This window comes from Callithrix jacchus, chromosome 16, assembly GCF_049354715.1.
Source record: "Callithrix jacchus isolate 240 chromosome 16, calJac240_pri, whole genome shotgun sequence".
NCBI lineage: Eukaryota > Metazoa > Chordata > Mammalia > Primates > Cebidae > Callithrix > Callithrix jacchus.
Window position 1 is genome coordinate 89,134,891 of NC_133517.1, and position 13,955 is coordinate 89,148,845.

At 38.5% G+C, this 13,955-nt stretch overlaps 1 protein-coding gene and 1 long non-coding RNA gene across 12 annotated transcripts in view; one reads left to right on the forward strand and one right to left on the reverse strand.

The window, feature by feature from the left end:
* The window catches only part of RSPO2 (R-spondin 2), a 178,471-nt gene extending 175,224 nt beyond the window's left edge, over nt 1-3,247 (forward strand). For all 11 annotated transcript variants that reach the window (XM_078353337.1, XM_035276449.3, XM_078353340.1 and 8 more), the window contains one exon: nt 1,363-3,247. In XM_078353337.1, the coding sequence (XP_078209463.1) occupies nt 1,363-1,478 (116 nt within the window). In that variant the 3' untranslated portion in view covers nt 1,479-3,247. The remainder of the gene's footprint in view (nt 1-1,362) is intronic.
* LOC103788660 (uncharacterized) overlaps nt 1-13,955 on the reverse strand; it is a 174,360-nt gene that overhangs the window by 59,582 nt on the left and 100,823 nt on the right. The window lies entirely within an intron of this gene.

Genomic DNA, 13,955 nt, shown 5'->3' on the forward strand with positions numbered 1-13,955 from the left:
TCCCTAGACTCTGGTCTGTTTCCTTTTCATTTCTGACATCAGCCTCCTTCTCCATTGCCTAGATTGAAAAACTGGCCAGCTATATGCCTGGAATGAAAGGGTCTGGGATATGTAATGTTACAGGTATGGGAAGGATGAAGAGCATAAAACTGAATGTCCTATTCCCTATTCGTAGTATTGATTACTGTGGTATCAAGTAGCTATACCGTGGGAAAGAAAAGCTCTGTAGAACTATGAGATGTAATTGGAAGTAGGGCAAGTAAGAGAGAAGAACAGCCAACAGGATTCTGTCTTGTTCATTGAGACAAAAGTCTCCCTGTACTGAAGGTGTGTAGGGGTGACTTACTTTCTGCGAAAGACAGGAGACCTTTCCAGTCCTTTTCTGCTCTAAAAAAATCCTACTATTTCTGTGTGTTTAGAACTCAAAGAGGGTGGTAGACCTAGGACGGATGTCTCATGTTCTTTATTCTTTTTTCTCAAAATCTTATGTATGCATACTTAGAAATGTTGAGACCTTGTAAAGTAAAACTGTAAAACTATAACCACAGATGGAGGAAGTAAAACATAGCAGAGGCAAAGAAGAAAAGAGCATCCAAAAAATTCCTGATGGAGGAAAACCTCAACTAGTTAGCTTGTAACCTGGGCTTCCTGATGGCTAAGGCAAAGAAGAGAGATAGGATAACTTGGTATGATTGTCCGGTAGACACATACCACCAGTTCATCGGAAAACATAAGCTTTCTTCTTGCTCTCCATTAATAACAACTCGTTCAGAGGATTTGGATAAGAAGCCATAAGGTACATAATGAATGTTGTCTTCATGAATTTTTACAGAATAAAGGATTGTACATATGTCATTTTATACATTGGTATTTGGAACACGGTGGAAATATGTTAAAAGCAAGACTCCTTTTCCCCCATGGGGAAGGGATAGAGGATTTTGAAACTTCTGGTAGTTTGCTATAGATAGATGCTTATTTTCTTTTGACCCACTGACATGTGGAGCAGTAGAAAGATGTAAATATGTGTAGTAAAGGGTAGCATTGTTAAAGGTAGGAGGGAATAAATGGAATTTTTGTGGTAGGATGATATTTGAAAGACGGATCAGGCTGCTGGGAGGTGTTTCAATATGCCAGTTCCTTGTAACAGGAAGATCAGTCTCTGTTTTAGACAGCATATCCAATTTAGTAAATTATTATTATTCTGTCAAAATTAATGTGAACAATTTTCTCTTTGAGGCTGCTTTTTCCATAGGTGATGTTTTCCAGATGGGCTTTGTGCAGTACTCCCAATGTTTTTGTGTTTTCTTTCCTGGAGAAAGAGCTGTTTCTGACATATCTTCATTTCTCTTTGCTCCGATGTAGGGAAGAGAACACCAAAGGTGAAGGAGAAGAGGAACAAGAAGAAGAAAAAGAAGTTGATAGAAAGAGCCCAGGAGCAACACAGCGTCTTCCTAGCTACAGACAGAGCTAACCAATAAAACAAGAGACATACCTATTAGATTTTTGGGGGTTTTTGTTTTTGCAAACGTGCACAAAGCTACTCTCCACTCCTGCACTCTGGTGTGCAGCCTTTGTGCTGCTCTGCCCAGTATCTGTTCCCAGTAACATGGTGAAAGGAAGCACCACCAGCGTGGCCCCTGTGTTATTTATGCTTTGATTTGAATCTGGAGACTGTGAAGGCAGGAGGAAGTGCACAGCCCATGACTTGGCTCAGTGTGTGCTGAGAATCCGTCCCCGGCGCCATGGACAGGCAAGAGGTGTGAGGCTACAGGCCACCGCTGGAGGACGGACTTGTGCCTATTTATGATGTGAAAGAAGATGCTTGGCAGGCAATGCGCTATTCACTTGTGACCTTTATTTCTCACGTTGTGCATTTTCAAGGATACGTTTATGTGGATATCTGCTTAGTGTTACCATGTGGTATTCTCAGCCTCTGTTAACTTCACACTGTTGTGCAATGAAACTGCTTTTAGCTGAGGATACGCTCTGGAAGTTCCTGCTTAGTTTCACAGCAGCCCTAACATGTATATATTCTGCGGGGGCTACATAACAAGCTCTTACTTACTGTATATTTATGCTTTCTTGTGTGTAACAAGTCATACCTGATTAATATGATGTCACTTTGTTTCTAGTGGTTCCTAACCCATTGTCTGGTAAATTACTTTTCTAGTTTGGGGAATTGACAAATGTTTTGTTGCCTCTTGAAACTTTTTTTTCCCCCTCATTGTGGGCGTATTTCTTATTGTAAGGGTAGGATAAACTAGTTTTTGTATATAGATCAAATGACCACAGTCAAAGAGTTTGTATATTGGATAGACCTTCCCCACGCCACATGCCCCACATGTAGATGAAGCAGCAGGTGGCATCTGGCAATCAGAAGCCCAAACTCCCTTTGAGTCTAAGATGTGATGACTTTGATGAAACACAACTGAAAACATGAGGGACTCCATGTAGTCACTTGTCGTTCTCATTATGGAGTTTTACAGGCCAGCTACAGAATTTTCCAAACATTATTTCTGACTGAGTTTAATTTTTTTTCAAATTTAAAGCGATCCCTGACTTTCAACGACAGGGCACCCACCAATGTTCTTGGGTCACCGAAGAACTTACTACCATGAGCCTGTGCACAGAATTTTAGGGGAGAAAAGGATGAATTTCTATGACTGCTGGTCAGATTGTAACAGGTCTCTATTGAGCCAGAATGTTTCAGAGCCGTGATGAAGAGGAGCACTATGGAGACTTTCTAGGTGACTTTCAGAGCAGCTGTTTCAAACACATCATTGTCCACTTGGGGGAACTGGTTTTTAGAAGGCTGGGAATTGGCTTTTTTGAAAAGCATCATTATCTTCCTGGCTGATCCAGGAGAAAATTAGAGAAAAATAATGGTTGTGGATTTCTGAGGAAACAAAGGAAGGTAAAAGCTTTTTTTTTTTTTTTTTAACTTTGCATTGGCAAAACTACCTCTTCAGCATTTTTGTTTAACTTTGGATTCAAAAGCATCTTACCAATAAGGATAAATGTCATATACATCATTAATAAAATATTGCTATAAGCCATATATGAATGTTGCATACAACTTTAGAGTTTGCATTTAATCCTGAAGTGATCACCTCCTTTCCTGTCTATTTACACTATTTTCCCATTTACTAAGTGGGGAGGGGGCTCCTTATATAGTGCTTCATTGTTAGTAAGTCAATAACTGTTGTTTCTGGGATGTTCTTTTTGTGCATTAAAAACTTCAAAATTATTTTTTGTGGAGATTTTTTACTTTAGAGATACATTTAGGAATAACTTAGGACGTTGTTCTACTCTCAAAATAACAGTCCTTTAAAAAAGATCTTTCCTGAAATGCATGGCTGGTTCAACATGTACAAATCTATAAATGTAATCCATCACATAAACAGAACCAAAGACAAAAACCACATAATTATCTCAATAGATGCAGAGAAGGCCTTCAACAAAATTCAACCACCCTTTATTCTAAAAACTCTCAATAAACTAAGTATCAGTGGAACATATCTCAAAATAATAAGAGCTGTTTATGACAAACTCACAGCCAATATCATACTGAATGCCAAAACCTGGAAGCATTCCCTTTGAAAACTCGCAGAAGAGAAGAATGCCCTCTCTCACCACTTCTATTCAACATAGCATTGGAAGTTCTGGTCAGGGCAATCAGGCAAGAAAAAGGGTATTCAATTAGGAAAGGAGAAAGTAACATTTTCTCTATTTCTATATGACATGATTGTATATTTAGAAGACCCCATCATCTCAGCCCAAAATCTCCTTAAGCTGATAAGCAACTTCAGCAAAATCTTATGATACAAAAGCAACGTGCAAAAATCACAAGCATTCCTATACACCAATAACAGACAAACAGCCAAATCATGAGTGAACTCCCTTCACGATTGCTCCAAAGAGAATAAAATACCTGGGAATACAACTAATAAAGGATGTGAAGAACCTCTTCAAGGAAAACTACAAACCACTGCTCAAGGAAATAAGAGAAGACACAAATAGATGGAAAAACATTTCACGCTCATGGTTAGGGAGAATCAATATTGTGAAAATGGCCATACTGCCCAAAGTAATTCATGGATTCAATGCTATTCCCATCAAGCAACCAATGACTTTCTTCACAGAATCGGGAAAAAACACCTTAAACTTTGTATGCAACCAAAGAAGAGCCTACATAGCCAAGACAATCCTAAGCAAGAAAAAAAAAGCTGGAGGCATCACACTACCTGACTTCAAACTGTGCTACGAGGCTACAGTAATCAAAACAGCATGGTACTCATACCAAAACAGAAATATAGACCAATAGAACAGAAGCCTCAGAAACAATGCCACCCATTTACAACCATATGATCTTTGACAAACTTGATAAAAACAAGCAATGGGAAAAACATTCCCTATTTAATAAATGGTGCTGGGAAAACTGGCTAGCCATATGCAGAAAGCTGAAACTGGACCCCTCCCTTACACCTTATACAAAAATTAACTTCAGAGGGATTAAATATTTAAATATAAGACCTAACACCATAAAATCCCTAGAAGAAAACACAGGCAATACCATTCAGGACATAGGCATGGGCAAAGGCTTCATGACTAAAACACCAAAAGCAATGGCAACAAAAGCCAAAATAGACAAATGAGATCTAATTAAACTTAAGAGCTTCTGCACAGCAAAAGAAACTATCATTGTAATTAACTGGCAACCAACAGAATGGTAAAAAAATTTTGCAATCTACCCATCTGACAAAGGGCTAATATCCAGAATCTACAAAGAACTTAAATTTACAAGAAAAAAAAACATCAAAAAATGGGTGAAGGATATGAACAGACACTTATCAAAAGAAGACATTTATGCAGCCAACAAACATGAAAAAATCATCACTGGTCATCAGAGAAATGCAAATAAACACCACATTGAGATACCATCTCATAACAGTTAGAATGGCAATCATTAAAAAATCAGGAGACAGATGCTGGAGAGGATGTGGAGATGTAGGAACACTTTTACACTGTTGGTGGGAGTGTAAATTAGTTCAGTCATTATGGAAGACAGTGTGGTGATTCCTCAAGGATCTAGAAATAGAAATTCCATTTGACCCAGCAATCCCATTACTGGGTATATACCCAAAGGATTATAAATCATTCTATTATAAAGTCACATCCACATGTGTGTTCATTGTGGAACTGTTTACAATAGCAAAGACTTGAAACCAACCCAAATGCCCATCAGTCATAGAGTGGATAAAGAAAATGTGACCCATATACACCATGGAATACTAAGCAGCCATAAAAAAATGATGAGTCATGTCCTTTGTGGAGACATGGATGAAGTTAGAAACCATCATTCTTAGCAAACTGGCACAAGAACAGGAAACCAAACACCACATGTTCTCACTCATAAGTGGATGTTGAACAATGAGAACACATGGACATAGGGAGGTGAACATCAAATACGAGGGCCTGTTAGGGAGCAGGGGAGCTAGCGGAGGGGAGAGCAGGGGGTGGCAGGATTGGGGAGGGATAACATTTGGAGAAATACCTAGTGTAGGTGATGGGGGGATGGATGCAGCAAACCACCATGGCAGGTGTATACCTATATAATAAACCTGCAGGTTCTGCATATGTACCCCAGAACTTAAAGCATAATAAAAAAAAATCAAAAGACAAATCTTTAAAAACCTATGTTGGTAACTACAACTAGAATACAAACTAGTTTATCTACAAACTATATAAACTATAGTTTAATAGTTAATAGTGGGGATTTTAGAATCCAAGTTCCCGAGTTCTAATCCAGACTGAGAATGGCCTGTGAAAATTACTTAATCTCTACTCTGTTTCCTTATCTGTGAAATAGGGATTACATTATCATATTCCTGTAGAGGCTGAGTTTTAAGGACTAAATGAAAATATACAGGGTTGTACTTTAAGGATACAATTAGGTAAAATGTGTAAAGTATGGTCAGCACAGCATTCTATATATGGTTGGTCACCTATTACATCTTTCATTGGCTATTTAGATTCTTTTTAAAATATTGATTTCTCCTTATTAACAAAATCAAACATTTATGAAAAGCATCAATACCCTTCAATCTATTGCTTGGTGCCAGGGCATTATTTGCTAAAACGTTTACATCTGCTTCATTTCTGAGTCTCCCTGTTGTAAGCAACATATGCAGATACACACAAAACTGAATTCATTCCTGTATCAATAAAGGTGCAGTCAAGGAAATAAACTAGTCAGGGTATTTCAAACAGGGAATTTAACACCAAGAATTGGTTATACAGCTGACAAAGGAGACACGAAGCCAAATATGTTGGTAAGATGACCCAGAGACAAGCAACAGCAGGAGGCATTATTTTACCCCTACTGCAGGAGGGATACCATGAAGAGGTGGAGTTTTCAGAATCCAGAAGCCAGGAGCACCCAGCTAAGAATCCTTAGAACCATAGCTAAGGCTAGAACTATAACCACAGAAGGCCCTGGAACTGAGGACATAAAGCTTGTTTGATAGGAGCTGAAATATTGGAGATGATCTGGTCACTGTGAGAAACGTTGCTTGAGGCAAATTCACAGAGGAAGAAATACCCTGGCTTCTTCCTATCACCCATCCTCCTGTCTTCCACCAGTGCGGGCCATTGCCCAAAGCTGCCCAGAAGCCACTGGGCAAGGGAGTCTGGGTAACATAGTTTTCCATGATGCAGAAGAGCCTGAGGGAAGGGCAGAGGGTAGATCTAAGAGCAAACAAATGATCTGCGTAATCACTGGTACCTGCCTCCAACTGTTCCCCTTCCTGCTTTCTTTTTTGGACAGTTAATTCTTTACCTACTTGATTAAAGTCTGATGTATTTATCATTTACTTCCTTTGTTCCCTACACCTAGTCAATTACCAACATCTAATGAGTTTACCTCGGAAATATCTCCTGATTTTCTCCCTAACTCGTTACTTTCTTTGCTTGAGGTCTGGTCCTCTGTATCTTTTCTGGACTGTTCCACTCTTCCTGAACATCATTCTCGCCCCCAGCTTCACTCTCTCCAATTATTCCTTTATATTTCTACCACTTATTTTTCAATTAACAACTTTTTCTGCTTTTCTTAAAAAATACTTTCCCATTCCCTATAGAATAAAATTGTACAATTCTTCACATAGAATACAGTAACCTTTTAATGTCGTCTTCACTCATGTATCTTACAGAGATCAACAAAAGACTGAATGAGGTGAGATGACTGGTGGAAAATCTTGAAGGGTTCCTTGATGGTAAACTTCGACATGCTCACGTATGAGTTGATACCCCTTGAATCACAAAGACAGAAATAGAAGGGCGGACATGGCCTTAAAAATAGATGATATTAGCATGTGTGGTTTCTGATAAAGTCGATGATAAACATTAAATCTTTACATCTCTAATTCTTGTTTTAATTCTTGTTAAAACAAAAATAGATATTTAGGCCCAACCCAAAAGTGAAACAATAAAAATTCAAAAAGCAATTTTTCTACACATGGTCTCTCCTTTCTGGGTTCATTGAGGCAGGTAGCACCACAACCTTCTAGCATACCCTAACCCTTGACTGAGAGGTTGAGGAATCTGAAAAATGTGTGTGTGATAAGTAAAGATTTGGCAGATTTCCATATTCATCTCTGATGAATCATTACAGCAAACTGCCATGTGCCATCTGCTCCTGCTCTAGCAGACATTGTTACTCACTCACTCTCTACCTTTGAGCAAGACACACGGATTCAGAAATCTTCCCAACAAATGTGTTCCAAGAAAACACTACCAACAGGTTGGAATGGACAGGGGAGGTATAACTTTTTGTTTTCCACGTTCAACTTAATGCCCTAGAGAGTGACAGGTGTCTTCACCCAGAAACACTCTTTGGAATACTTCATAACGTATATTTCAGACCTTTCTGCTAATATCTTTACGGGCAGAGAAGAGCAAATTTATAACTCTGAAATTATAACCTGAAGCAGCCTCATTTTAATCCTAATTTTAAAATAATTCATGCACATTTTGCATTCTACTCAATAAAATGGCTATTTGTCAATACAGAATTATTCCCCTATCCTTTAACATTCCCTCCAAAAACCTTGTAGCAAAATCACATTTCAGGAAGATGTCACATGTTTATTCAGTCCTGGGTTTTACATACTCCTTGGCAAGTAGTTCCTTGTCCCCGGAAAAATGCATATCTTCATTTAAGAAGCTGAACAGTAGTTCTTTGGTTGTGTTCGCAAATGGCTTTGCCAACTAACTCCTGCAGTTTATGACCTCAGCTTCTGCAGTGCATGCTCCCCAGGTGCATGTTCAACTTTGATTCTTTTCTACTGGCTTCCTTTCTCCTCCTCTCTAGTTTAGTTCTGATTCAGCCACAGCTGCCTTCCCTACATCTGTTTTTGAGAAAACTCTTCAGCAATCTTTTTCTGTAAAGGGTTGGAGAGTAAATATTTTAGGCTTTGTGGACCACACTAGCTCAGTGGCAGCTACTCAGCTGTTACAGCAGAAAAGCAGCCATATTCAGTATGTACATGAATGGGCATGATTATGTTGGAATTCAACTTTATATAAACTTAAATGTGAATTTCATTGTTCTCACGTCATAATATATTCTTTCGACTCTAAGCAACCACTCAAAAAGTATATAATTGTTAGTTAGCCATGCAAAAATAGGTGGCCAGTCTGGATTTGGCCCACAGACTTGATTAGTTAACCCTGAATATACAAGATAATTTGGGGTTCATGAAATGTCTTTGCAAACTGTGATAGCCTGTCTCTAATTCTGTCTCAACTACATACACTCTGCTTCTGGTAGGAGCCCAATAACTGTGTTGAATGCAGATGCCATTTTATTTTATTTATTTATTTTTTTTTTAAATTTTTTATTGGATTATAGGTTTTGGGGTACATGAGCAGAGCATGCAAGACAGTTGCGTAGGTACACACATGGCAGTGTGCTTTGCTTTTCTTCTCCCCTTCACCCACATTTGGCATTTCTCCCCAGGCTATCCCTCCCCACCTCCCCCTCCCACTGGCCCTCCCCTTTTCCCCCCAATAGACCCCAGTGTTTAGTACTCCCCTTTCTGTGTCCATGTGTTCTCATTTTTCATCACCCACCTATGAGTGAGAATATGCGGTGTTTCATTTTCTGCTCTTGTGTCAGTTTGCTGAGGATGATGTTTTCCAGATTCATCCATGTCCCTACAAATGACACGAACTCAGCAGATGCCATTTTAACTACCCTGTGTATGAAAATAAATTCCAACTTTATAATGCCATTTTTTCAGTCTCTAGTTCTTATTTTGATTCTTCTTGGCCATAGGATATTATATTTATTTTGGGCCCAAACCTTAAGTAAAATGTTAAATATTTAAAAAGTGAAATTTTCTTTTCTGTGTAAGTCCTCCTTTCTAACTTCTTCATGGATGTAAGTAGTACCATTGCCTTTTAGTGTACCCTGCCCCCTGCATTCCAATAAGAGAATAGCTTCTATCTCTTTATTATCAAGAACACCCATCCTTTCTGTAGTATATGTCAGTGTCACAGTCTTCTCTTGTTCTCTTAGCCCAATTTACATGAATTAAGGTTATGGACTCATTCAAATCAAGAAAATTCTTTTAAAAAAGTATTTGAATGCTTTTGCTTGTTTCCTTAATTCCTTACCCATTTTTCCCATTATCTTATTATCTTTTCATTATTGGATTCTGGCTCCCATTTTATGACTAGCCTATGAAAGCTGAGTATGCACTGAATGCCTTTTAAGAGTAAAACCTTATAGACAATGTTAGCAGTACCACCATTCTCTGGCTTGTTCATTTCATCTGCTAGGCAATATTTAGGTCAATGTTTTGTGTCATCTTGAGCCCTTGTACTACAGAGACAGTAGAATAGGTGACGTGATAATGCAGGAGGCACCAAGGAAGGCATCCCTGGGGAGGTATTATTTTGCATGAAGCCTAAACAATGAACGTATAAAAATCCAAGAACAATCCAGATGCTGGAAACAACCTGTGTAAAGATCCCAAAGTGCAAACAGGTTCAGCAAGATCCAAGTGTAGGCAAAAAGGAAGAGTTGCTAGAGTGCAGTCAGGAGGAGAATGGGACCAAGATGAAGTCTGGAGTAATCAAAAGCAAGGTCATGAAGGGCCAGGAAAGCTGTAGTGAAAACTTGGACTTGATCTAGGGGCTTGGAGAAGTTTGGGAGAATTTTAAGCAGGGGAGCAATGTGTTGATTTCTGTGCTGTGTTTACTCTGGTTGCTGTGTGGAGAGTAGATTTCAGGTTATTGTAATAATCAGATGACAATTACTGTGATATGAGCTGGTAGATGGTCGTAAAGGAGAGAAGTGGCTAGGTGCAGTGGCTCATGCCTGCAATCCCAGCATTTTGGAAGGCCGAGGCAGGTAGATCACAAGGTCAGGAGTTCGAGACTAGCCTGATCAACATGGTGAAACCCCGTCTCTACTAAAAATACAAAAATTAGCCAGGCATAGTGGCACATGCCTGTAATCTCAGCTACTCAGGAGGCTGAGGCAGGAGATTTGCTTAAATCTGGGAGGCAGAGGTTGCAGTGAGCTGAAATTGCACCACTGCATTCCAGCCTGGGCAACAGTGCAAGACTCCATCTCAAACACAAAAAAGGAGAGAAGTAGTTGGATTCAGGACACAGTGTGTCAGAATAGCCCACGAGACTTGCTGGTGAGTTAGATGTGGGATAAAGAAAGACAAGGATTCAAAGACATTTCCTAGGTTTCTTGTCCTGAGCAACAGGTATACGGGAACACAGGGAAGACAGGATAATAAATAATCCATTTTAAACATGCTAAGTTTGAGGTGCCTGTTGGATATCTATGTGGAGGTATCAAGAAGGCAGCTGGATGTAAATCTGGAGTTGAGGGAAAAGATCAGGGCTACAGATACGACTTTGGGATATAACAGTGTGTAGATAGCACTTAGGACCATGGAAGTTTATGGAATGACCTAGAGAGAGAAGATTCAAGGGGAAAAGTAAAGACTTAGGGACACTCAAACCTTAGACCTCAGCCAGTGAAAAAGTGTCTAGAGAGGAAAACCAGGAGTCAAGAGTCAGTAAGAGCAACTAAGAGCTGGGATTCAAGGCTTATATAATTGCCTTCTCCTTTGTTTTTCAATGAAAATATCAGAAGAAACGAAAGACAATTAGAAAAAAATTGTAACGACTTCAGGTTTTGGTCTTAACAATAATTTATAATCTCCTTGAAAATGGTTTTCAGGTAGAAAGAACATAAAATAAGTCACTGTTCAAAAACTTTAGAAATGACTGTATAAATGTGTTAATGATACTTAATTTCAGGTTACCATATCACCTACTAATTTCATCTACATTTATGATGAAATAATTATCTAATGACCCTACAATTTTTTTCTTTCAGATTTAATAAAATATATCAAGTGAACAACACCACAAGCATTCTGTGAATTACAGGTCCTTGGGTTTGTAATTTTCAACACAAGGACTTTTAAAAAACTTGTAATTACTGAGATACTTTTGGTAGCAGCTCTCTGATGTGATCGCATACATGTTTGAACAGTTAGGTATTGTACACACACACAGTCATGGTATTTAACTGGAAAGCAAGATCATAGTAAAGTATTTTTTCTCAGTGTTTGCTGTTTAAAATAAGAAAACTAAAGTTTTAAGTACTTACATTTCATTTTTAAATTTAAATTACAATTTTTAATTTAATAATAATTTTAACTTTAAATTTAACAAACATGTCTCTAATCTTTCCCACATCACACTTGCTTTTTCCCCATCACACATGCTTCACTTGAGTTTCCTCTCTCCTATGTATACTATTTGGAAAAACTAAATATGGTAGAGACTTCCTGTACTTATTACATCCACTTCTCCCCTCTCTGATTATGGAGCAGCATCTTATTTCTTAGTCTTTTTGCAGTTAGATAGGTCCTTGTGACTGATTTTAAGCAATGGGATTTGTTACTTTGGGCCTGGGGCACCTGAGAGCGGGACATATCCTAGATGATTTCTTTTCTTTTTTAGCTGTGACCACAAAGACAGAACCACGGGGTGACAGCAGCTTGGATCTCTAAGTTCCTGTGTGGAAACATGTTGCCTGGAACTGTTGCCAAGCTAAATAGAACTCTGAGCAAAAAAAGACAAAAAAATGCTTATTATTTTAAGCCACTGAAATTCTGGAGTAATAAGTTACCTTTGTAACTAATAACCCAATACAGAGCTTGGCATTCTCTGTATTACAGGTTTTCAGTTTGCTTTTTCTTGAGATCAAGAAACTATATGACTTATTAATTGTAATCTGATCAATAGATACAGAAAAGCAGAAGAGTCAAAGGATAATTCACCAGAAAAAATCAACGTATATAAAAGAATTTGAACAATGACATTTATTTTCAATGAAGTATCTAATTTTGATGAAAGACATGGACAAATATTCTGATAATGGTGACATAATAATCTGTTGTCAAATGTCTTTAAAGATTTATATATCATTAGATGGCCAAGGGAACACATGATCTCTATGTTTTTTCATGTGCCTATTCTATGCAACAGGTGTAGGCAACCTATGAAATTGTGTTAGTGACAGCTGATAATTCTGTTAATGAGGCTTATCTTTGTATTCTCTCATATCATATCACTGACCACCCTCCTACAAAACACAGCCTCATCCAAATTCCATCTGTCATCAACCGATTTGTCTTCTACACACGCCAAAACCCATTGTTGAAGCTCTAACTCCCAGTGCAATTGTATTTGCACAAGTATCTCCTTCTGCCTTTCTCTTCCCCCTTCTCTAGGACCTTTAAGGAGATGATTAAGTCTAATTAGATCATAAGGATGGGGTCCTTTTTCAATAAGACTGGTGTTCTCATGAGAACAGGAAGAGATATCATGAGCATGGATGCACAGAGAAAAGGCTTTGTGAGGACACAGTGAGAGGACGGTCATCCACAAATCAAGGAGAAAAGCCTCAGGAGAAACTAAACCTGCTGACAACTTCATCTTGCAGCATTCAGAATTATGAGAAATAAATTTCTGTTGTTTACACCATCCAGTCTGTGGTCTTCTGTTATGGAAGCCTCAGCAAACTAATGTTTTAACTGTGGTCTTCTGTTATGGAAGCCTTAGCAAACTAACATCTTCCACAAAGTTCCCCAGAACCATCACTTCCTTCATATAGACTTACTGCCCTGACTTATCATCACCGATATCTTCCAGGAAATTTCTACAGTGAATATAATTTGATGCCTAGTAAAACTTTTAAATAAAATGCTTTAACTTTCATATTTAATAACTGAATAATCCTTATCTCACCTGTAAACCCCTTGAAGTGAGAGCTGTATGCTTTGTGATCCATCTTTTTATTCTTCGAAATTGCAAATATTGTAGCAATTCAGTAAAGGTTCAGTTATTGGTTAATTGAAAGCATATTAATGGTTCAATATTTTCTTCCTGATTTTTAAAACATTTGTTTTATTTTATTTAGAGATGAAATTTTGCTCTTGTTGCCCAGGCTGAAGTGTAGTGGCATGATCTGGCTCACTGCAACTTCTGCCTCCCAGGTCCAAGAAATTCTCCTGCCTCGGCTTTCCAAGTAGCTGGGATTACAGGTGTGTACCACCACACCTAGCTAATTTGTGTATTATTAGTAGAGATGGGGTTTCACCATGTTGGCCGGGCTGTTCTTGAACTCCTGACCTCAGGTAATTCACCCACCTCAGCCTCCCAAAGTGCTGAAATTACAGGCGTGAGCCACCATGCCCCAGCCTGATTTCTTTTTTTAAACCTATAATAGCTGCTATTCCTGGGCTGTCTATCATGCAAGTACTAATAGGCCCAATTCTGCTTAGCTCCTAAGAGCAGATGAGATCAGGCATGTTCAGAGTGGTATGGCTGTAGACTTTTCTTATTTTTATTATTTCTAA